Source organism: Numenius arquata, chromosome Z (assembly GCF_964106895.1).
Source record: "Numenius arquata chromosome Z, bNumArq3.hap1.1, whole genome shotgun sequence".
Taxonomy (NCBI): Eukaryota; Metazoa; Chordata; class Aves; order Charadriiformes; family Scolopacidae; genus Numenius; species Numenius arquata.
In genome coordinates this window covers 53,854,129-53,879,575 of record NC_133616.1, presented here as the reverse complement: position 1 = coordinate 53,879,575, position 25,447 = coordinate 53,854,129, and the positions used below count along the sequence as shown (strand labels likewise).

Genomic DNA, 25,447 nt, shown 5'->3' with positions numbered 1-25,447 from the left:
AAACATACCCTCCTCTGGAACCGGCAGTGGAAACAGTGATCTCTATTGAGCAGCCTTATCTTTAGGCTTGAGCACGCTACAGAGTACTGATTTTTATGCCTTTGCAGTTAATACACTTAAATATCAAAAAGACAAAGAAGTCCCAACAACATGATTTAGGCCTAAAAAGTGCTTCCTTGGGGAAAAAAAAAAGGAAATGCTTCAAAATAATTGCTTAAGTAAACATGAAAGCCAAGTACCCTGTAATTCCTGTTACATGAGAAAATAAATCCAAGACAGTTGTTAGGAAGAAAATAGCTTCTTAAGACTTATAAGCGTGTTTTCTCTGATGCTTCTAGGAGGAGAAAGCTTTCACCCCTCCTGTGTAACAGAAGGTTTAATCTCATCCTTCACAAAAAAGCCCTGTACAAATAGTCCCCGGGTTGCTATGCAAATCTGGTCTTTCCCAACAGCTGCTGGAAGAAGCTTGTTTTTGAATTCCTGGTGAAACAAATAGCTTTTTGGAAAGCCTGTCACTTGCTGTTTTGTGTACAGTGAGGTGTCATGAGGCAACTGAGCTCATTTAACAGCTTCCTTCTGCCAAAAGTGATGGTCCCAGCCGCACGCTGCCGCGGATTGTCTCATGCTAGTTCTTGTGCTCATCTGTTTTCTTACCAAGCTCAAGCAAGCAAAAACTGAGTAATAAAAACTTCCAAAACAACGCCAAAAAAACAATTCTAAAAAAAAAAAAAGTTTACTTTCTCCTGGCAACGTGTGCTGAATCATTTCTGCAAGGGGTAAAATAGCGCCAGAGCTGACACATGAAGGAGAATGAAATGCATACTTTAACCCATGCAACTTTCCCATTCCTGAACCTGAATCATGGAAATGATTGCTTTTGCTGTAGAATTTCTTGAACTTGTTTCAGGAGCAAAGGAAGCACACAATGGCTGGGTTTTTTTGTATAAGCAAAGCCTTTTCGTGGTCCTATGATACTGATTTAAGCGGCCTTAAGAAAATTACCCCAGTAACTTTCTGTAAAATGAGTATCACTAACTTACTAGGTCGTCCTTTGCTCTTACGCCTTGCTTGCTTTCCCTCTGTCACTTCAAGTCATGCGTATCCAGCTCTGTTGCACCCTCCTTGCATTGTATGGATGTGGCACCTTCCTAATCCTCACTCTAAAAACTGCCCTTAGAACAAGGTCATTCACATGTTGCATCGTTCTCATGCTAGCCCAGGTTGCTGACTGTAGCCTTGCCCAGTGCTTCAGCTGCATCGCTTTCCATTTTGATGCACCACCCTTTGTCATATTTTCATCTCTTGCTCTTTCCATCTCTAGGCAATCCTGAAAGTTCCTGGTCTGGTATCTTCCTCCCTAGCTCTGCTTTCCTGAAAAGGTGCAAAATAGGATTTTCTGAGGGCCTGATTTTCACATTGGTGTTGCTTAATTACAGTGGACAGAGCCTGTGAGGATAGGTACATCAGATGTGCATTTATGAGTATGTCCTGCAACATTTACAAGAGACACATGCGAAGCTGGAATCCGGAAAGTTCAGACCTGTGGTGCCCTCACACACTTAATTAAAATTCCATCATCCTGTGGTCTGTACTTGGGTCTATCAGCTTTTTTCTTAGTTGTTTTCTAGTGTCCCACTGCATTTTTTGACACACTGAAGACCTGTAGGAGTTTTTAAATAGTAGTGTGTAATAGGTAAGTTTTCTCATAGATATCCCTGCTGTTGCTGTGTTGCTTGTTGGCAACGATGTAAAGAGAAGGTTAACTTTTGAAATTTAGGTCTTTGGGGGTACGGTATTAAAAGGTACTTTTCTGGTTGAGTTTGTGCACTCTAAGCAGTGATTACGTCTCCAGCACCAGCATGTTGACCAGCTGTGCTGAGCGCTCCTCTTTCACGCCAATGCGGAGTAAACCAGGTCATTTTGAACTACTGCTTGGATGCTCTGAGGACCAGCAAGTTCACACAGCCCTGTCAGAAGAGCACATCTGACTGTGCATATGGAAGAATTAATGCCAATGAAGGAGGACCGCTTGTACTGTGCTCTGCATCTCGGCTGCATGAGGTGGAGCTGTCTTTCTGTCTCTCCCTTTGAATTTCTGAGTCCCTCTTCCCGGGGCTGAGTGAAGCTGGGGCATGCTCCAGAACCGTCAGGTGTGGTGTGATGGATGTCTGCGTTTCCAGTCCCAGGGAAAGGAAGACTAAAGGGGCGTGAGGCATTATGCTAAGTCCCTTGCTCTGCAGGAGGAAATTGGATGTCTTGTGACCTGCACTTGAAAGCTGGCTAGTTCAAGTTATCATAACCTACAGCTGCAGGGAGGAGATTACCACATCCTCGACTTGGTAAACAACGAAGTTGTTTGAAGGCCAAGGTTTTAGTACAAATAGTTGTTAAAACATGGGCTGTTTGTTTATTGTTTTTTTAAGGTGCAGAATTAAGCACTCAGAAGTTAGGAAATGCCAGAGTTAAGGCAGTAATTACCTCCCTGTCTGTGGGCTGTCAGCTGAATCCAGGAGCTGCCCTGACGTGAGTGCACAAATATTTGGGGTCCTGGTGATGGTGGCAGCCCCTTGGTGGTGTCTGGCCGCTTCAGACACTCTGAGCACACGTGGCGCAGCCTGAGCTCAGCTGAAGCTGGCAGGGGTCAGGAACACTTTACTGGAGGTGGTCGGGCCCTTCCCTTCTGTCAGGCAGACAAAAAACGACGCATCCAGGTCACTGGACACAACAGGAGAGGCTCAGCCGGGTACAATGGGGCACAGATGTATTTTTTGGGCTCCTCTCCTCTCTTTGGCTTCAGCTCCATCACCTGGTGAGACAGGCAGCATACCCAACACAAGCCCTCCATTGTGGTGTAGCCTCGATTCATCTCTGAAGCTTTCTGAAGGAAAAGATGCATGTTATCCTGGTACGGGAGATGGCTTGGTAATGAACATGGAGAAGGTGTTTAATAACATTATGTGGGTAGATGCCGTTCTGGCCTGGTATCGCATGGAAAAAGTGTAACACAGGGTATGGCAAGTATTTTTCCTGTTCGCAGTTCACCGCTTTAACAAGTGCCTTCTGCTGTAGACCCCCGCGTTGTTTATTTAACTCTGTCCAGTTTCCTGAGGAAGGGAATCTCATTCACTGTGCGAGCTTGCTCAAAAGTTACCATGCAACGTCCAGCTATGCCTTTAGCAGCGAGTACTTGGGAGCCTGGGAGATGCACGTGTCCCTCTGTGCCCTATTTTTGTTTTAGCTGCGTGTGTAAGTTGATATCCAGCCCCTAGGGTGCTTTGAGGACTGCTTAGCAAGCTGTCTCTTAGCCTGGCTAATTGGTCCCAAACCCTGAAATGCAGTAAAGGACATCCTCGATTCTTCAGCAGCTGCTGCGAAGATCCAGAGTTTCTGGGATCTGTGAGTAGTACTGTGGGATTTTTTAAGCCATTGCTGCTTGCTCAAAGTCTGGTGATAAATTTTTTTATCTGAAGAGATCTTTCTGTTTGAAGGACTTCTTGAGGGTTTTAAAAAGATTCTTGAAAAATACCATATTTTAAATATGCAACATAAAGGACAAGCAGAGAGGCTGTAAAGTCTTTCTAGATGCTGCAAGTAGCTGTCACTGCTCCAGAAGTTTGCTCTTTCAGCTGAAGGCTCTTCGGGGGCTTTTAAAGTAACTCTTGCTATCACTGTGTGTATCTACACTTAGAAGATCATTTGTTAGCTGCTTCCTTTCTAAATCACAGCAGTGGAAAAATAGAAAATGTTGGATTCTATTTGAATCTGTCTTTTGAACTTTGCATTTCAGACTTTTCCAAACATAAGTCTTAAACCAAAACTTGCGATTCTTGCAGCCACGTCACTCTAGTGGGTGGGGCTTTAAAGAAGAAAAGTGCAAAGACTCATCCACACTTTTACATCAGGGTAGGGAGCCCAGATACTCCCTTTGTATTCCCTCCTGTTCCCACTCATGCTAGCAGCTGTTTCACTCTATCCTTTTGCTTTCCAGGGTAATGACTCTTGGGACCGAGCTATCTCGCTGACCATCTGTGGCCCATGCAGCAATTTGTAGTGGATAATCCCTCACACTAAACCCTCCTAGCACCTGCTGCATGTTAGTTTTGGACTTTGTCCTGTTCTGAGCTCACTGTAGGCCTGGGAGCTGCTGCGGCAAGGTGCCATCCTTCTTGCAGCTGGAGGAAAGGTACGGGGCTCCCCAGACGACTCTCAGTTCAGTGGGGTTGTTGTGACGCAAGTGCTCCCAAACCCTGCTTACCACTGGAAAATAGTTAAAATGTGTGGGGAAAAAAAATTTGCAACTGAGTCACAGCATTGCTTACATCAGGGTGTCCAGCAGGAACAGGGTTACAAGGTTTGCATTTGTTAAAAAAAACCCGCACACACTCAAACAGACATACAGTGACCTGGGTATTTTACATGCTGGCTTGGTCATTACTTTTGTAATGGGCAGGATTTACATGCTTAACCTAGCAGCTTTTCTCACTCTCTGTTTTTCAATCTGTGACCCCTCGGGCATCACATCACCTCCCGACTCCAGGTGCTGGAACTTGGCTAGCAGAGAGATTCGTGATGAATTTACCTACTGTAGGCATGTGTGTCCAGTGGCAGACTGAAGGTTCACCTAACACAGCCTCTGGTTTCCCAAAAAACCCCAGAATTTAAGGAACTATGCAGGAGCAGCAGTGAGCAGTACTGTTCTGATAACTTCTTCCAGTATGCAGCAAGCCGTAGGTGCATGATTTCCTGGGTGACACACTGCCCCTGAGTGCTTGCAGGGGGATTATTTTCTTCCCTGAACTGGTCAGTTTCATTTCTGGGTAACCCTGTGCTGCCCACACCGCTGCCTCGCTGTTTGAGCACAGTGAGGGGAAGGCAGATGCTGCCAGGTCTGTGTCAAACCTCCCGCTGGCAGCAGCAGGGATCTGCTCCCATCAACTCGTTTTGGGGTGAAGGATCTTGGCCAACGTGGTCACTTTTGCAGTGTAGGCTCTGCCAGGTCTCTGATCCTCTCCACCTTCCCTGCATGTTTGCTAAGGCAGCAGAGGCATTTAACCAGGGCTTATTTTCTAGTCAGCTCTCCCCTCCCTCTTCCCTCTGCTGCCCCCCTGCCTTCGCTCAGCTTCCCCATTTTCACCAGCTTATTTTTACATAGTGCTGGTGTAACTTTGCAGGGATGAAGGCCTGGCTCTGCTTCCCCTGGCAAGCAAACTGCCCAAAAGCCCGGATTGGCTGCAAGCTGCCAAAAACCCTGTGCCCAGTCCAGCATGGACGTTTGCAGTCCGGTAACAAAAGCACCGTGCTTGCATTATGCTAATCCCCCAGCTTTGGCTAATGAAGGACCTCCGCGGGCCAGGGAGGACCTATCGCAGCACGGAGAATGACATCATTTGGAAAAAGGGCTGCTGCGCAAGGCTGCCAGTGATTGTGCAGCATCCCTCCCCTCTCATAGGGGGAGGCCGCTTCGTCTTGGCGTGCACAGGCACTGCCTTATAAATCGGAATAGTTTTAGTTACCACAGAAGTTGTAACCCAAGGGAGCGCTGGACCACGAGACACGTGTGACACACACACCCCCCACCCCCCCTGCCTCTGGCAGGCTGCCATAATGATACAATGGCATAAATCCTGCCATTTGTTCATTAAGCTCTGTCACCTAGCGGTTCATTTCCTCTTAACGCATGCATTGTTTTCACTTTTCCTAATTTGCCTGTTACAAATAATGGCAAGAAATGCCAGTACCAAGAAAACACAACTGGTCTGACGCTGCATGCAGGCTCACCCACGTGCTGCTGGTGGTCGGCGCAAGGAGATGGGGAGAAATAGAATACAAGATTGACTGGGCTGCTTTGTGAAGCCTTCCAGCTCAGTAATGCCGAAACGCCGCCAGGCACCCCGCGCTCTAAAGCTAGCACACGACTCTCAGCATCGCCATTCTGCCCGTTTCTTCCCTTATGGATGCGGCAGCTAAGCGCAGACGTCTCCCTGGCATACCGTCAGGCAGCCTTGCTGGAGGAAATTTTTTTTCCCCCCTGCAAGCTGCCAAGGTGGACTTCTTAGCTCCTGCGATAGACTGAATGAGACTGCAGTTCCCCCATCAGTTTCATAATACTCAGAAAGCATCCATTTACATCATTGTGTGCAGTGCAGGGCAGCAGCTGCCAGGAAATTTGAAACTATTTTGATTCCAGTTGACTAGAACAGCAGCAATTGAATTAGCTGGTATCGCTATAGATAAACTGATGATCTGTGCATTTTATTTCTTTGACCAATGGGTAACTGCTGGAGCTACAGTAACCTCTGTGAGTAAGGAGACTGTTCAAGCAAATATATCTAATTTCTGGAGCTAGCTAATATATATATATATACTGTATAGAGAGAGACACTCACACCATTCTTTTGTAAAATGTACCTGTAAACAAAATGTCTGTCTATGCTTGTAACTTGTGTTTTGCTTCCTAGAATTTCCTTTTATTATGCTGTAGACAAGCTTGCTTGAAATGGAATGGTTATTTACCTATGAAATATCATATCTATGCCTGATTTAAGTCATGAATTCTTTCAACGTCTAGTCATCAGAAAGGCTGCCAACTGCTGTTAGGTTATATTTGCCCGGTCTCAATTTTCTAGCCACTCACCCCCTTTCTCTTTTAGCTTTTTCTCTCTCCATTTAATTCTCTCTTTTTTTTTTTTCCTTTTTCCTTTCCTTTCCTTTTTTTTTCCTTTGTTGAAAGAAGCCACCTTCAATGCAAAGTAGAAATTGGTGTTACCTGAGAGTGTGTGTCCTTTCTTTGTTTGTTTGGTGATGGGTATTTTTTTTTCCCTGCTCATCTTCAGTGCAGTCCTTAAATTTTGTGGTTGCCTTTCTAGCCTTGTTTGTAATGCAGTCATATTGGGGGATGGGGTTGGACAGGATGTGCCAGTAGCTGCAGCAAGACATGATGCTGTGGTGGTGGATGGGAATAAGGGAGGAGTTTTCCTTAAAGAGCTCAAGCTCCGCTAAGCTCTGGTACCTGAAATTAGCTCTCTGAGCAAAGGCAAAGGCTTTGCACCTTTTAGGAGCGGGGAGTTTACTGCACGAAAGTGGAGACCTCAGTCGTGTGCATGGTGGTACCTAATGTAATGGGGACAATCTTCTGCTTTGTTGCCATATGTGAAGTTTTTTTTTAATCAGGCGGTGAATTAGGCAATGTTCCTGCAGGATGTCGTGAAAGCGAGAATCCCGCTGACTTGTGCTCTCCTACGGCAGCAGCAGCAGCAGTCCTTCCAGAGCAGGGCTGCTGGCACCTCACTGTAGAAAAAAGGCTTTAAATTTCTATTGTGAAAGTGCTCCTCTTGCCCAGGTGAAACGTGGCTTGCAAGTGTGGCAGAGAGGAGTACCTGTGTGCATGCTCCCTCCTCCTGCGCGTCTCTCTGTGCCCATATACGCGTGTATGTGCTCTGTACGTGTACCTCTTGAAGAGCCTGCTGGGCTTGCCAGAGGGTAAAGTTTGCTTGGGATGAAGTTCAGGAGGAGAAGTGAATCAGAAACTTGCCTGGGATTACTTACTGCCGTCAGCAGCGGCTGTCGGTGGCAGATGGGGACGCGCAGCAGTGCATTTAGCCTTCACCGCCAGAAACAGGGGCGCCTCTGTTTCCCTCATTTCAGTTCAGAAGCTAAGATAGCAATTAGCAGAGATGAGCCTGGCCCCTTTGGCAGGGTCTGTGTGCAGTGCCTTGTCAGGGCTTGGCCTCCAGTGCACGTTGGCTGCTTCCCAGACCCATGGGGGGCCTGGGGACGATGCTCTGGGCTTCCTTCCAGCGAGGCGGGGTGCCTGGGTTGGAGGGAGGTGCAGGGGGTTCTGGCTCGTCGTGCATCGTCTTCCTTCAGGATGTGGCCGGAGCGTGCGGCCCGGGCAATGCCACGGCCAAGGTGCTGGGGGCGTGAGGCAGTCCCAGCCGGGACACCTTCCGCTTGCAGCTCTACAAGCTGAGGGTTGCTGTAGCTGGAGCTGTGTCCACCTGTGTCCACCAGGAGGGGTTTTCCTTAGCATCCATAGTGGCTGGCTCCCTGTTGGCAGTTCTTCTCTCTCAAGACGTCCTGTCTCTGGACACACACTGAGAGAGCAGCAAGCACTAATGGCGCTGCATTAGAGCAGAGCAGGGCTGCGGGGTGGGGAGCCGGGGCCTTTTGCTGGCCTGGGCTGGTCCCGGTGCAGGTGCAGGGACATTGCAGCCACACAGCATCGTTCCCATCCGTGAGTCCGTCCCGGTGGAAATGTGTCCCTGCAGCAACCTGGCACCTGTGCCATGAAGCGGGTGGGCTTGGGATGCACCTAAGCACTGTGTGGCTGAATTGTGGGCAAAGAGGGCTGTTTGTCTGAGGCTTTGGGCACTTAGAAAAAGCACCATGCCTGGAAACGCTCACATGGGGAGGGGGACCTTGCTCTCTTCTTCAGACTCCCCCAATGTACCCACACCTGTGTGTTGGAAACCCTGCCATGAAGGCAGGCTGGTAATGCAGGAGTGGAGAGGGCATCCATGCTCCTCACAACTCCCTCGGCCCTTGCAGCAAGGAAAAGGTCCCTGCTTTGTCCAGTCACTGTCCGTACCAGCAACCAAGTCATCTAGGTGAAACCTGACCCGCTGAAGTTTTACTATGGAGCGATTAAATCAACAGCATGGAGACATCTGACAAACCTATTGGGGAAGAGACTGTGGTTTGGCATGGTCCGAGTCTGTCACTTTGATTCTGCACCACACGCAGTGATGTGCGGTATTTACCCTGCGGCTAGATATACCGGATAGTGAGCTGGCAGGTGTGAGCTGCTGCTTGTCTTTACAAACCACTGGCAGATAGATAGCCACGTTAGTCTGGTGCTGAGCTCACGTTAAGTTATTCTCCCTTTCACCTTGAACTCAGCCTGTCGTTAACCACAGCTGCATGGCTTCCTCCTCAGAAATAGCTTGTGGCCAGCCTGCTAGGAGTGGGGCTGGGGACCGGTTCGCAATGCAACACCTAGAGATGCACCTCAAGTGGGGCAAAGCATCCAAGTGCAAGTTGGTGTCCAGTTTCAGAGCTGTCACCCCTGACATTTTTCAGAGTAGGTGTTTGGATCTGGTCCCCCTGTTGTTTGTTTTAAAGCACTTTTATACTCCAGGCCAGTTTTTTTCCAGAAGGGTGCAGCAAATGCAGCTGTTGCTATTTTGTTTGTTTTCCCAAAAGCGCAGATCCTCATTGGGCTGTGATATAAGGTGGCCAAGCATCCGTCATTGTGTCATCCATGAGGTCCCTCTGAAGACAGCTGGCTCTCTGTTACCCTATAACAATGGGAGCCACTGGGTGCTCGGCACTTGGAAGATGGGACCATCCATTTTTGCTCCTGCTTTGTTTACATCAGTTGGAAAAGCAGCAGGAGGAGGGGAAGGGTAGCAAGCTTTTTGTGCAGTGGTGAGTTTGCTGCAACAGAATATGTGAGCTGCTCGGCATGCATGCATCACTGCAACACAACCTGCAGTTACCTGAGTTGCTAAAGGAAGAAGGTAGTGCTGGCTGAAAGTTAAATTGCTCATTAATTGCTTTATAATTTAGCTAATTGGTTTTGTCAAGGCTGTGGAATATATGGGGTGTGGCTGATTGTCTTCCCAGTGGTTCATCTTTACAAGGGAAAATGACCTAAATACGTTTTTTTTTAAAAATAAAACCAACATGTATGGCGCATGCTGTGGATGGATATCAGACTTCTGAATATCTGCTTTCTTCAGCCTTTGCGCCTGGCCTGTGGCCTCAGACTGCTCACGGGCCACTGGGACCCTTTCTGAAGTGTAGCAGACATTTCTGGCATTCCTTCCTCCACAGTACACACTCCCAAAGTAGGCCTGCCCAAAAACTCCTGTGTAAAAGGACCAGCTCTGGATAACTGCAGTGTGAGAGCGTGCAGAAGTGAGTTCAACTGAACGGTATTTTCCCTGCAGGGGAGAGCTTAGTTACTCTGTTAGGAGAGGGCTGGGAAGGGAGGTCAGGCTTTTTGCTTCTGCACGCAGTGGATAAACCCACGCTCTCTTTTTTTCTTTGCAGGTAGTGGCCATGGAAGCAACACTTTGCTCCCTCATACCATCATCAATGAATTTCCAGAGTATGGCACGGTAGAGCCAAGTGTAGAGGCACTGAGGGCTCCATCACCGCGCCAGGCAAAGCCTGTGACACGCAGTCCAGAAAGACAGGACGGTCACCACCGGGTACCTGGCAAGACCCTTCCTCAGCGTGCGGCTCCTGCAGACAATTCGAGACCTGATGCAGGGGCAGCACAGCTGCACACCCCAGAAGAAGGTTTGCAACCTGCGGGTAACCTGCCAGAGATTATGAAAATCTCTCGACGGCTGGAAGCAACAAAGGTGCAAGAAAGAGCAAATACTTCTCTTGATTCAGAGACGCAAATGGAAAAAAAGAGCGTTACTGGCAGCCAAAATGCGCAGGCAGCCAGAGAATCAGTTCCAGCAGGCCAAGAAAAACCCTCAGACATGCCTCTTCCATCTGAACGAACAGCTGAGGAAAAAATGCATTTGATCGTAGAGAAAGATCTGGCTGCAATATGGACTGGGGAAAAGCAGTCCGAGTCCTTGCAAGCCATCAGTAATAAAGCTGAGGAGGTCCACGCAGCACAGGAGACGAGCTGTCATAGACCATCTGTGACAAACCTGGAAACAGCCAGCAGAGTGGAGGGGTGGGTGCATTTTGAGGAGTTTTCAGCATACAGTCAAGGCAAAATGCAAATGGGTCCTGAGAGGAGGCTCTCTAAAGAGGCAGCTGTGAGCAAACATGTAGAATTTCAAGGGGTGGAGATTTTATGGCTGCAAAAAGCCGAGGAGCAGAAAAGAAAGAAGCACTCACTGCTGGAGACTGTGTCCGTGGAGAGGAAGACGTTCCCCAAAACGTCCAGCCACCCTGCACCACTGGTGGTCTCCCCAGGCTTGGTCTCCTCACCGGACAGCACATGGAGGGAGGCTTGTGAGGACCCAAGGCTGGGACCTGCTGCCTCTGGAGCTACTCCTCTTGCGCTGCTTGATGAAAGTGGGGAGGATGAAGTTTTTGTGAAGGACGAGAAGTGCGGCGAGAAGGAGACGGCTGTGCTAGCGAGAGGCCAGGGCAGGTGAGATGGCGCTTGAGGGGTAACAAGGGGCAGGTGGGGTTTCCTTTGTCCCAAGTAAGGGACAAAGCTTGTGCCTACCCCTTTAGGAGCTCATGACAAACAAGGAATGTTTATCTGCTGCCTGCAGCATGGTGGCAGTGGTAGCACCTCATGCCTGTTGGTGCCTAGTGCGTGAAGTTGGGACTGAACCCCAGCCACACCACCTTGCTGAAGTTTGAAGTCCATATCAGATTTAGAAACACCGAGGTATCTCTTGCTGTTTGCAGAGTAATGGCCATGTGATGAAGCATCTGTAGCAGGTGTAGTTGGAATCCAGACATGGCATGTAGTTAATTATAGGCAGCATGCAGGCCTGGACGTATGTGCTTGGCCAGATTTTCTGGTTTTGGGCAGAGTTCATGCAAGGACTGTGCGTGCACCTCTGAGAGTTCAGATAATGAAGACGTTTTACCCAAGGTCTTGTATGTTATAAGAGAGTAAATGCTGTGATGAACTTTCTAAGTTATCTATCTATGTGTGTTTATATAATTTTAGCTATATATATTGAAAAAATTGTGTGCTGTTTTTTACAAGACCATCCCGATTTGCTCACTTGTCTTTCCTGATGCACACCTGTAACAAAGCAAAGGGTCCCACCAGTGCTCACTGAGCAAACGGTGCCCGCTCTGACCTGGCGGGCTGTTTGCTGCTGAAACAACAGGGTCTCCGCAACAGAGGCGCTCCTGCATCTGCACCTCGGGATCCGCAGAGTTTTGCCTTGGTGAGCGTGTGGAATCACTCGGGCGGACAGCCCTGAAGTATTTGGTGCAGCAGAGAAGAAAACTTTCCACAGGGAGGATGCTGGACCTTCCCCTCTGCATCTGCAAGCAGGCTGAGTCTTCCCCCTTCAAATTTGGTTCTTCTGGCTCTGGGTTTTCATTTGCATTTACTTCGCTTTGCATTTTGGTGGGATTTCCATCAGCCTTTCCCTGAAGACCCCAGCCTTGGGACTGCAGAGCCAGCAAACTGTCCTCTGGGGGCAGAGGCTCCATCTGGGTGTACGTCTCTGACCTGTGCAGCCTCTGGTGTGACAGTGCTGCTAGCGGAGACCTTACGTGTTTGTGAGTGCTGTTCTCCTTTGCACATAAGCAGCTGATGATATCTTTTAGGCAATATTAGGCTTTCCTCTGGCCCCCCTCTTTTACCCAGAAGATCGTTTATTTTTATGTCCCTAGAGAGAGAGAGAGTGCCAATCATGAGCAGAGGTGGTGCAAGGACAAACCAGCGTTTTACCCCCAGTGTCCTCTCTTGCACAAAGCCACGCTGACCTTTCTGTTTGCAAAGGTGGAAGGCAAGGAGGTTCACCCAGAGGTCTAAACCTTGCCCCCGAGCTGAAATGCGCTGTTTCTGATTAATTTCCAGGGTGATGGAAGAGGGAGAAGCAGCCACGGGAGGATGCGAAGATGTCCTTGGGCAGAGGCACTCTGACGTCTCCACTGATCTGTACAGCTCACAGTTCGAAAACATCCTGGACAATGCATCTTTATACTACAGCGCAGAGTCGCTGGAGACGTTGTACTCGGAGCCCGATAGCTACTTCAGCTTTGAGATGCCACTCACGCCCATGATCCAGCAGCGCATGAAAGAGGGCAGCCAGTTTTTAGATCGGACGCCAGCCTCCGCGCAGCCAGAGTTCCTGCAGCTTCCCGCTGATGGGGAGGTGAAGGGCTGCAGTGAAGGCATCGCCAACGGCTTAAGGGATGTTAGCGAAGCACTCTTCAGAGGAGACGTCACGGAAGTCCCTCGTTTGGCAAGGTAAAAGCACTGGGTGATCTTTCTGTGTGCCTCTGATTTTTCCCCCGATGTCTGTTTACGTCAGTGGACTGTCCTAGAGTGTAGTTTTGCCTCTTTCAACACTGCTCATTTTCTACAGAGAATAATTTCCAGTGTAAAAGAGTGAGCGGCAGGAAAGAAGTGACCTGTCCAAACGTGCCCATCATTAAAAAAGTGCAAGTTTACTTTACGAAGGTTTTGTAGGTGATACTTGTGTTGGTAAAAGGCTGACCGGTATTGTCACATCTTTGGGACCTGTTGCTGGAGGAGTTAGTTACCAGTTACAGATGGACCACATTCAGCTCCTGTTGTGCCTGAATTTGTTAGCAGCAATTTTAGGAACAGTTAACACCCTGTGCTCACAGACGAGTTGTCCAAATGTAGTTTGTGATTTGGATGTTAAAGGTGTATCTCTGGGCATAGCTTTTTTTCTCCTGAGGTCAGTGGAGTTTTGCCGGTTACTTAAGCTGGGGCAAGGTTTTGCTCCCACCACGTTCACGGGATTAGAGAGTGTTAGCTGCTTCTTTCGTTTGTGCACTAGTTACTGATTGAGAGAGGAGGGAGCGTTGCAAAAATGTTAATAATTTCCATTTAGGTAGAGAGATAAAAAAACCTATTAAGAGAAGAGTCATGTGAAAAGCAAAAACTAGTCTAAGTGGTCAGAAAATACTGTGTAATTGTGGAAACTCACTCTATGAGCAAACTTTCCTCACTGTGTGTTGTCAAAGGGGGTGGGGAGAGTGAAAGGCAGTGACAGGCAAAGTGGGGAGTCGAGCCAAAAGCAGTAATCTGTGGAGAGGTGAGGCACCTTGTGACAAAGATGCCTCACGTCTCCATCTTCCAGGGACGGGATGTTATCTAAGAGTCCTTAGACTACTCCTGTAGATGGGGCTAGACTACTCGTGAGTTTTCCTGGGAGTCAGCGGTGGGAGGTCTTTTATCTGTTTTATTTCTTTTGTGCTAGTGTGAAAGAAGTCCTTTGAGCAGAAGTAGCTTTGTTAACTGTATGGATTAAGGTACAGTTTGCCCTTAATAGAACAGCCAGAAGGACTTTGCAGTTTAGAACGGTTTTTTCCATCAATCCTGGAAAAAAGGTGTTTAAGCCTTGTGTGACCCTGAGCTGCTTGGTGCCAATAGGCAATAATTGACTGCTAATCTGCTACAACCAGTATGTAGCCAGAAACTGAGGTCAGTCTTGACACTTGCAGCTCCTTACCTGTACTGAACCCAGAGACTGCTGTGAGACTGGGCAGTGGGGGACATACAGACCCTCCACATACAGACCCTGCTTCTGTTAGCCTGTAGTTGTAGCTTTCAGTATCTAAAAAGTACTGTCAAGTAAGGCCCACAATGGCTCATGGAGACAGAAGTTATCATGAAGACAAAGTGTGCTTAGATAATGCTTAGAGACACTTTAGGTGCCTGCCTAGTGTGGATTCATTAGGAATTAAGTTATGTTTAGCTTAAATTTGCAGCCATAGTAATAAACCAACAGAGGATTTTTAAATTCTTCTTTTTTCCCCTAAATGAAAAAATGAAGAGAAGTGTCCCCAACAGCAGGTTTGTTAGGAAACTCTGCTGTTGTAGTCTGCAGGGGTGTTTTAGGGATGAGCCCCAAAGGCACGCTCTGGTAAGGTGGCTGCCGGTGAAGGGCGTAGCTGCAGCAGTACAGCCAGGGACGGATGTGCCCAACAGGGTAATCCTCCAGATAGTAACCTTATTAACCATCCTTCCCCCCACCCATGATATTCTAATGTCATGTATTGCACGGGGGCACAGGTGACTGACAGATCGTGTGTGCCATAGTCACGGTGTTACAGTGCGTGGGTGAGGATTGCTGCCTGCGTGCTGGGGGCTGCATGGGGTTTATTTGCAAGAGTGGTCAAGACGGTGTGTTGCTGTGATGATGCTCAGGTGAACCAGAAATAGCCACCTGAGCCATGGCTGCTGTTTCTAAGAGTCCGCATGCATAGTTGCATTGCCTGAAGCAATTCCAGGCTTGTTCTGAGAACCGAAAGTCCACATGTATGATACGTTCGGTGGGCACCTTGGTGCCTTCTCTTGTAAATCACAGAATCACGTCAGAGTTGGAAGGGACCTCTAGAGATCATTTAGTCCAACTCCCCTGCTAAAGCAGGATTGACTAGAGCACGTTACGCAGGACTGCATCCCTTGTTTCCTATGTTGCCCCGAACCTGCGGTTGTGTTGGGGCTGTAGCTTCCCATGCCCAGCGCCTGCCTGGCGCTGGCAGAGCATGGAAGGGCTCCCGCTGGAGTGGTCCGGCTCTCCCGGAGAGCGAGGTGGGGACGGCAAGCCCGCCGCCCCGCCGGACGCCGGCAGCGCTCCCTGGCCCCGCATCCCGCAGCCGCCGGCCGGGGCTGGCAGGCAGCAGCTTGCCTGCCATACATCGCCGAGCCACCGGAGGTCTCTCTGCCCGCTGCCGAGCTGCCGGCCCTCCCCGAAGCCGGGGGCTCCCGCAGCTCCCTCTGCCCACCCTGGAGGGTGGGTGCAGGCAGGAGAGCAGCTGGAGGACCCCGTCCTGTAGGGATGGAGGCAGGTGTGGGGTCCCAGCAGTGTGAATAGCGGCAAGTGCAAAGCGCAGTGGGGGAATTTGGGGTGCAGAGGGGCTTGGGAGCAAAGCAATGCAACATTGCAGTGCGGTGCTAGAAGCATACTCCCCCCCCCCCCCTTTTCCAGAAACCACAATGCCAACCCAAGCGAACAAAAACTGAACCCAAAGCCTCAGCAGCTCCCTGTGCCGTGGTATTTTGGCGACATAAGAGACGCGTGGGAAAGCGTGTGGGGAGAAAGTACACTTCCAAGTACCAGTACTAATTTATGGGGGAAAGAGAGTGTGAAACGCTGGCAGTTCTTCACGGTCTGGTACAGAATGGGAGGATGGATTTGAGAGCAAAGAGTTAATGGTTTACACCTACAAATTGAAAGCCGTGTGCCAATTAGTAAATGAGGAGCAGGTGTTCCCTGTGACCATGTCCTCCTGATATCAGGTAGCTGAGCATCAGCACTTTTTGCATCTCTCTGGAGGGATCCTGAGCGTAACTGACACGCGGACCCTAGATGGCGTAAGGTTTTAATGTGTAACGGCAAGGAAACATAGTCTTGTAATGAATAAGCGGGAGGGTAACATCCTTCTCTGCTCTTAGGAAATCACTGGCTCTGGGAGGGGTCAGCTCTGGTATGTGAAGGCTGGTCACATGCCTTCAGAATTGAAAAAAAAAAAAAAAAAAGTAGGAAAAGAAAATTATTAGAGGCTTGTGGGCTGCAAGTTCCTATGGGCTCCTGGGTGTCTGGATGTTTCGTCCCTGCTGTCCTCCCTGTCAGCTGCTGGCCGTGGTTAAACGCAGTAAGTCCTGGCGAGAGCCGTGTGACGTGCCTGCTCTTGGCAGCCACCCGCTGCGCTTCCTTAGCGCAGGGGGACGTCAGCTGGCCCCTGGGTTTTCCTGCAGGACAGGCTGGCTTGCTTTTGCAAGTAGTCTTTTCCTAGCACAGGTTAGGTGCCTTTTGTGTCTGGCCAGTGGAGGAGGGATGCTTGGGAAGAAGGGTGTACAGCTTGCCTTCCTTTGGGAACCATTCCAGCTCTTGATGTCTTTTGAGGGGGTTTCATCTCTTCCCCCCTCGTCCCCACCTCTGGGGGAAAAACAAATTTCTGCAGCTCAAGTAGCCTTAAGTTTCCCCGGGTGGGGAAACTGGGGGAGGAGGGAGAGTGTGTGAGTTTTCAGAAGCTTAGGGACAGCTTCGCTGTGTATAAGGGCACCGTGGGTCTATGTGAAACGTGCGGAGCCACGGGTTGCAAGTGTAATCAAGCTTTGCAGTGGCAATAAAGATACTACACTTGAGCTGCAATTGATCCCCTCGCCTGTTATCCCTGTAGAGGCGTACAGTCCCCACCGTCACACCTGATGTCCCAAATGTTCTGCACTCCTCCCTTCTCCTGCCGGGGCCTTGTGTTGAGATGGAACGAGGCTCAGCCTTCATATGTGAGAGTTTAGTCTTACTCGCAGAGGCAATAAGGAAGACTGCAAGGTGGTACCCAGACATAGAGCCTGAGTTTGCATCACCTGAACTAGGTGTAATCATTTACACCAAATCAGAGTAGGATGAAGGCGATGCATTTCCAAAGCAGTAAGATTTGTCTGAGGGAAAAGTGAGTTATCTTTGTGAGTCAGTTATCTACAGTGAGTGACAGAGCATTGGTGTGTCTAAAACTAAAGTAGGAAGTTCTCTCAGTGATGATCCCCATCTTTCCTTTCTACTTTCAGACTTTAAAGATAGAATTTCTTTTAATCTTTCTTTTTCTGCATTCTTTATAGCAGACTTCCTGTTCCCTTTTCCCTTGTATGCTGCAGTCAGAACAAGAAATTAAAAAAACAAAACCAACAACAAACCCAAAAAAACTTCTGGCATTTCTTTTCCTGAGTTGTCTTGGAAGGTGTGGTCTCTGTTAGTAGGACATCGCCCAAGATTTTTTGAAATCTGGAGAGAAATTAAAAAAATCTGTATTGCAGCTCCTAATCCTCAAAAATGCTAAATATTTGCCACCTGCCATCATCTTCAAGAAATTGCTGGTGCTCAGCAAATCCTGAAAGTCCTGTTATTTTAATATTTTTTTTCCTAGGGATGCAAACACAAATTTAGTCACATATGTATTCTTTTGTAATTCAAGGGGGGAAGAAGACAAACTCCCTAAAGCAATCTGGTGGTTGTCAGAATAAGTGCACAAGAATGTAAACTGCAGTTCCCAATGGCTGCCACGTTTCTCTCAATGGTTTGGGCCTCTCATAGTATTTCCCATAGTTGTATTCTTTCTTCTGCATATGTGTAATTTCCAGCAACTTCTTAGTTGGCACTCTGCTTATTCTTTCTTTGGGACAACAACCTTTGTTGACAGATAACCCCAGTTTTGATCCCTTTCTCCAGATTGATTCTCTAAGTCTCCTTCCAGTTTATCAGTATCCTGCATGCCAGTTATACTTCTGGTTTTCAGTTCTCACTCTGGTATTTTTGTCCAAGGTACTTGTATTTGATTTTCAAGGTAGACATCAGACTCAGTACTTACATATCTAACACATAACCTTTATTCATTCATTTTATTAGTCTGTCCAATTGCAGTCTGGTAGAACTTTCTTCCTCTTCAAAGACCCACCTTGCGACCTGGTTGAATTTTTTCGTTTAGAGTGGAATCTGCCAAGATCCCCGTGTTCCTATGCAGATGTTTTTTGGCCTTTGGACATGCCTCAGCTTGTGACAAACTCTGGGACCTGGGAGAACTATGGCTGTCAGAAGGTGGTCCTTTATATTTGTGGCCATCCATATGCCCAGGATAAGAAAAGTTATTCAGAAGAATGCCAATGGAAGTGTCAAATGCATCTGCAGCCAGTGGGGAGGCAAGCACACATGGGAGCCCATATGCCTGCACGTGGGCTACTGCACCTGTCAGTTGTTGAGCCACTAGTAAGCACGATATGCTGGCAGGGATATGTTAAATCCAGGTAAAGATAAGTGGCACAATACACAAGGGTAAATTTCTGAAACTGGTGGCATTTTGCAGCTGGGGATTTGACCCTTTATCTCACAGTCTACTAACTTCAAAAATGTTGGTATTCACCTTGGTATTCCCTGCAGGAAGGTGGTAACGCTTTGTCAAGGCCCTGGAAGTACAGAGTTTGCCTTTGCTCTGGCTAAGGAGGTGTTTGCAACACCAGTTTAGTGAGAGTTCGTACAACTGCTTCTAGTTCCTAAATAAACCGTTGTTTTAGGGAAAAAAGGGCTGATGACTTTTCGCCTCTTCAGTTCCCAGCCTCCTCTGAAAATTAAACAAACAAAACAAAAATCCAGGAGCTGACAGAGACAGAAAAGAAAATGAAGAAGGAAAAAAAAAGTGGAGCAGCTGATCAGTTCACTGCACAAAGCGCCTCAGTATAATGCTGTCAGCAACTTGACTTCTAAGCTGGCATCTGTTGGCACATCTCCATTAAAGTCAAAGCCATTTAGGTCAGGAAGCCTTCATTCACTGAAACGGAGGTATCTCTGCCAGCTCCGAGTCGGTCCCGAAGTGCAGCCTGCCGTCTCATCCATTAGCCACGACTGGCTGCCACGCAAGCCCCCCTGTCCACGTTATTGCCGGTTAACTCTCTTCTTCCTCCGTCCGTCCGTCTGTCTGTGGGGATAGAGAGAGGCAGAGCCTGGCGGCTGGCAGGGCGTCGTAGAGGCATGTTTAGCTTCGGACGTGATGCGGGAGCACCGGTGGAGAACAGGGCACTTCTTAGCGTGCAGACTCCTTGCTAGCACAGCTGGGTGAGCTGTGGGTTGATTGGTGGTTGGTTTTCCTTTATTGCGGAAGTCTGTCTTTTATTATTATTAACTGTTCTTTTTGAGGACAGGCAGTTCATTTTGCTGCATGATTGCAACGTAAAGCTCCTGTGCAATACTGCTGCCAGTGTTGAAATGCTCCTTCTGCACATCTGCAGGGGAGCCTTAACCAAGAGGCGTAAACACCTGTATTTTCATGTGTTTGTTTTGTTCCCTGCCAGGGAGGACCAGCTGGACTAGCTGCCCTGTTCATATGCACTCCCAGGGCCAGTCTCCAAAGAGTTAAACCGAGCCTGAGGAGGGGGGAAGTACTCTGCTGGCTTCCCAGTTTTGCTGCTCTCCCCCGGGACCCTGCAGGAGCCTCATGGGGAAATGTCATGCTGGCACTGAGCGCAGGGATGGCTCTTGCCACCCACAGCGTGCGGGGGGGCAGGTGGGCTCGGGGGAGAGAGCCCAAGGGCTCCCAAAACACTTGGGGGCTGAGTGTTTTCTGAGCAAGGCTATGGGTGTATAATGCATTCTTTGGGTCTGGTTTTTACTCATGTCTGGGGGCAAGTGGGCCAGATCCTGAGCATGGGACTCTCCTGATGTACCCAAGAGACCGGTTTCTATGCCAATGCATCTGCCAGAAATATCCATTGCGGGGGGAGCCCTTGGACACCCTCTGTGGCAAGGGCCAGGTTTTCACTTTCTAGGCATGGGGGCATTAATGTGGTGAGATTCCCTTTGCCATCGCTAACCCCTGCCACAGCGATGTAAGGCGCCTGAGGTCACAAGGGAATCAAACCTGAAGTATTTTTAGCAAAACATTTGTACTTCAGGTGGCAACAGGCCAGCGTGTCTGTGTAATAAAGGACACACTGTATCTCGGAAGGGTTGCAATGCCCTCCCTGCGTGTGGTGGGACTTTTTGTCCAAATGCTGTGATCCCACAACGATAGCATTTGCATTTGCTGTAATGCAAGCCTACCAGAAATGGCATTTTCTAACGCTTTAGCTGTTAGCTCCCTACTTACGGTCAGCGGGAATTCTTTTAGTCAAAGAAAAAGGCCGATGATTACAGGGAGCAAGAGGTTATTTTTAAGCAGCATCGTGCATTTCAGCCCCTGAAATTGACTTTGCATATGCATTTTATTGATAACCAATAGGAGATTACAGGGCTTGTTTGTTTATTTTTTACTTTGCTCCTCTCTGTGTGACATGAAAAGGCTGAAGTACTTTTTAATGGATCCTCAGTGGGTACTCGGGGTAGTAGAAATCATCCTCCCTTCATGTGTCCTGGCTGATGCTGTGCTCGTGAGACACCCACTGAATCGAGTTGCAGCAAAGTGCAGCTGTGTCAGTCCTCAAAGAGGGATCTACTTCAAAGCGTGTCTTTGAAGAGAATCCATACGTAGGACTTCAAAGCTGCTTAAACCATTCAGAGTAAAATAGCACAGTGAGTCATCTGCTAGGAAAGGGCATTATCTTTATTTTTATTATTTTTCTCCCCTTCCTACAGTGGTATCTTGGAAGATCCCTGGAGCTTCAGGTAACTGGCAAGGTAAATCTTTGCTTGATGTGATTTTGTGCTCTCTCTCTCCTGGCCCTGGAGAAGCTGGTTCAGAACTGCAGCAAGGCTGCAGCAGAGCTGTTCCCAGCCCATCTGTGTGGTCGGTCATTTGTAGCAGGAACTGAGTCACCACGTCCACTGCTGCTGGGATTTCTTCACTTTCTCTGGTGGGGCTACTCCATTCAGAGACAGGCAGTTCAAGCATGGCTTTTCAGCTCCCTGGAAAAAAATTCAGCCTGTGCCACTGATCATTTCTGGTCAGCTCTGAAATGTGGAAGGGTATCACTGGCTGGGCATCCATGTCTCTCTGAAGAGTTGTTGGGCAGGGATTTGTTCCCTCGGGGCAGGACTTTTCACAGAGGGAAGTGCACTCCCCTGCAGTCCAGGCTGGTGTCAGCAGCATCTGAGAGCTTCTGCCTTTTTGATGTCCCTGCCATGCTGCCAGGTGAGAGCTGCTGCTGAGGGTCTGTTGAATTAGAAATAGAGCACGCTTTTCACAGCCGGAGTTGATGGTTATGGTTGACGGGATGGTGTCCTCTGCTTTGGAACCAAGAGGAGAAGAAAGCTTGGTGTGAAGGCATTCAAAACAAGAGGGCCAGCACAGTGCTGCAGAGGGTGATTATCAGCCCCAGCGTGGCTCCCTGGCGGATGCTGTACCCCTGCTGAAAACAACATTTGTTCTGGCCCTAGCTTCAGCGTGCCAGAACGCCTCTCCACCCTTCCTTATTTTTAATCGTTGCTGCGTTTTGCTGTGATGGGCTTTGCTGGCAAATGCCTGACTTTTAGCCTGCCTTGAAGTTGAGTTGATGTTAAAGGTGTGCAGATTTATTTGAGAGAAAAAGTTTGTTTTCCTCCTGTTTCCTCCTCCTCTCTTTCCAGAAAGGCCTTGGAAGGTCCCAGCCCTGCCTCATCCAAGCTCCCCATGTAGTCGGTGCATCCAGTGCACTCCCTCCATGCCAGATGGATTAGTGTTCCATGTGCATCCAGGGGAGACCGTGTGCCACAGAGCGTATGCTGTGCTTCGGTCCGGCAAGAGCTGCAGGCAGTGACAAGCTGGGATTGCTGCTGTGGCTGGGCTGAGGGGACAACACTTGGGCTGAGTTGTCATACCTTGCCACTCAGTGTCAACTCCAAAGGCCTTCTTGTTAGCGGCTGGGGCAGTTGCTTTGTGCTGGATCTGAGCTCTTCTCCCGTAAAGCAAAATGCTAACATGCTTTTCCACCTTGGGACAAACCAGATAATTTTTTTTTCCCCATAAGTTTGCTAAAAATGAAGAATATCCCAAGGTTTAAGGCACCTGAAACTTCAGTTATTCATGCCAAGGTTACCAGTTGCAGCCTAGGAGACTGGGAGAGTGGACCTCTGAGGTATGCGGTGCCTGTATCCTTACCATTATGCTACTGGCCTTGTTCTGTTTTTGTCTGGAAGCTGCAGCCATTCCCTGACCCTACGTTGCTGTGGAGGTTGTCAATTTTGGTAAAACCCAGGATAGGGAGGGTGGGAAAAGTGAATCTAGAATATTCTTAAACAGATCAAGTGTGCTAAGTGCTGAGCACGACACAGGTTGAGATATCTTGGAATTGGGAGCTAAATCACTGTAGACCTGGTCGATAATGGAATAAGTGAAGAAAACGGTATAAAATGTTTCGGACTCTGCCTAGCTCTTACAGTGTGTTAGGGGAAACCAGCTTTACAGATGTTACAGTCTGCCCATGTTTCATATGTGAGTGTGGAGGGATGGCTGCTGCTGTTAGAAGGTATTGAATTTACCGTAGCAGCTGTTTACTGAGTTGCTGTAATTTCTTCTTGGATATGGAGGTCACAGTCTATGTGCGTTCACTGTGAACCTGGGGATGCTTTGGCAGAAAGAGGGAGGATGTGTCAGGAGTGCATTGATGGAGACAGAAATAAGAAGGTCTAAGCACCTGGTTTCTGGCTGCAGCTCATGCACTGTGAGACCAAAGAGGTCTGGTTTGTTGTAGCTTCTGTTTCCTGTGTTTTCTGATAGCAGAGATTAATGTAAGAGTCTCTGGATGAAAATCAGCAGCCGCTGCTGTACAGGCAATTACCAGTAGTATCGTTACAGTCCCTTTTGACCTTGAATCCAGGATTAGGGGGAATATAATCTATTACCTTTTCAGCCTACTTTTGTCAGTGGAGGTGTCTCATTTTTTTGTGATAGAGTAAAGCTGCATGAGAAATCCGTGTCCAGTCTTGCTCTGCATCACAATGCCCTTTCTTGGCTCTGTGTAGCTGATAATGCTGCTGTGGACTCTTTATGTGTAGAAACTGTAGACTGCAGAAGACAGACCTATTTGTAGCTTTGGTCGCCCCTAGCCCTTGATTACAGTCCATTATAAGCACTTTACAGAGGGAGGCAGGTATTATTGTCTGTGTTCAGCACCTGGGGAAACTGAGGCACAGAATGAAAACGGTGCACCCAGAGAGACTTGGAGGTAAGAAGGGATGTCAGCCTTTCCACTGAGGTACACTCCCCTGGATCCTGATAAAATGACCTGTCCAGAAAGCAGCTTGCAGCAGTCATGCACAGAGTGTTTGTATTTCCTAAGCCTTCAGTGACATGGGCACTGAGTCTTCCCACCACCTAAAAAACTTGAGAAATGAAGTCTCTCTTTAATGTTAACAATCTGGTATTTTCTCTCAACAAGAGGCTTATATTACAGCCAACCTTTATTGTTGATTTGATTGCCTTCTCATACCTATTAAGTAATAAGCTGATTAACTGTCAGCATAACTGAAAGAAGCATCCCTTATTCTTTGACCTGATACACGTACAGGCTCGCCACCCCCACCCCCCCGCATCAGGATGAAGTTTTAAATCAGGGGAGGATGCAAGATAAGATTTCTTCCACAGCCTTCTTGGCTAGTTTTGGTGAGCCGGGTAAAGAGCATGCTATCCTTCTTGCTGGGTGTTCTCCCCCAGCCGCAGCTCCAAGCGGCAAAACAGAAACTGGAAGCTGCCGTACTGTTTATTTCACTAACTGGCAGATGCTGGCACTTGCTTTCTTTCTAAACTTATAGTGGTTTGCGGTAACGTTGACTCTTGTAGTGCGCTAGCTCCTAGCAGGGTGCAGATGTTTCTTGTCAGCTTTGGCCATCTTTCAGGGCTATAAATATTGCCTTTAATAAAGAGCAGTGGTGAAACAGGGCTGTGATTTATGAGGGAGGCTCTACAAGTTGTCGTGGCTTTCGAAGCAGCATTTGTACGTGGAAGGCTTCGTAGATGTGTTAGCTCACCTGGTTGTCCTTTGCTCTTGTCAATTGTTAGAGCGGGGAGTTTGAAACCAGTCATGCCTGATTTGAATGGACAAGGTGTTGCTTGGGGCGTGTGTCAGAGGACTCTTGGATTTGGTTTCTTTGCAAGTTTGGAATAGACCAAATTTAGAGAATTTCAGACATTAGCTGGTGCTTTTGGAAAAGGCTGAGGAGGCATTTCCCACAACAGCAGTATCAGGAGGGGCTTTTTTGTTTCTTAGGGTAGATGGTGGTCAGTGGTGTCAATGCTGTTGGAATTGTAGTTGCAGTATTAATTCCCTGCTAGAGCACTGAGACTGAGACCCTTTTGCTATAGCACCTTATTATTTACACTGAAATAAATGCAAAATCAAATCCCCAGTACCTGTAGGAACAGGTTAGATGTCTGTAGCTATAGACATCTATAGCACCTTATTGTTTACACTGAAATAAATGCAAAAGCAAATCCCCAGTACCTGTAGGAACAGGTTAGATGTCTGTTGTCCCCAATACTTGCTTAAAAAAAATTCACTCACAGTGTGGAGTGAGGGGTCTGACTCCCAGGAGGCTGTGGCAGACCCCAAGGTGATACTTTTGCTGTTGTAGCAGCACTAGGAGGATGAAAACGGAGGTGAAATGGGCAAGTCTCCTTCCTGTAGGAGCACCATACACCTCCTTCTCTTAAACCATTCACAGGAAGAGAGGTAGAGCACAGGTGATGATATGTGTGGAAGGAGGCATGCGGAATAGCAAATATTTTTATTTTAAGCTCACATTATATGACAATCTCATCTTTAAAGGGTTAATAAGTGGCTCGCAGACATTTCAGTAAATGGCGAGATAATTGTTATTGGAGCGCAGCGATCGGTTGTTCTAACCGTGTCTTGTCAAGCCTGAAGATTACAGGGGTGTATGAAACCATGGTATGTTGAAGTGTTGTGCTTGAAAACATCTTTAACTCATTCCTCTCATATCTGCCCTGTGCATGACCCCTGCTGATCGTTCATTAGCCCTGTGTAAATGAGGATTCAGGGGAAAGAACTTCTGTATAGTATTTTTTTTTTAAATAGAAATGCTGTCATGCGCGCGCACACACACACACAGAGTTGAAATTTTGCAAGAATTCTCATGCCAGTGTGAGAGAAAAGCTTTTCCAAAGCGAAAAGTCTGCCAGTGTGCAGGGGTGTGTATGTGGGGGAGCACTTTGGGGTGTGGAGGGCTCTTGCCTCTTTGAGGGTAGAAGCAAAGCAGGCGCACAGCTCAGCCAGAGCTTTCCTACTGTAGTAGAGGTGGGAGGAATCTATAAATGCATGATTTATGTAAAGTGCCCTGGGATTGCCATGCTGCACATCCTGACTTTGAGTAGCCGGTGA

The 25,447-nt window shown here is 48.1% G+C and overlaps 1 protein-coding gene across 1 annotated transcript in view; it reads left to right on the top strand.

The window, feature by feature from the left end:
- Positions 1-6,267: 6,267 nt before the first annotated feature.
- The window catches only part of PSD3 (pleckstrin and Sec7 domain containing 3), an 83,512-nt gene continuing 64,332 nt past the window's right edge, over positions 6,268-25,447 (top strand). Inside the window, exons 1-3 of the mRNA XM_074166401.1 lie at positions 6,268-6,302; positions 10,058-11,125; positions 12,527-12,919. Coding sequence (XP_074022502.1) covers positions 6,268-6,302; positions 10,058-11,125; positions 12,527-12,919 — 1,496 coding nt within the window. The remainder of the gene's footprint in view (positions 6,303-10,057; positions 11,126-12,526; positions 12,920-25,447) is intronic.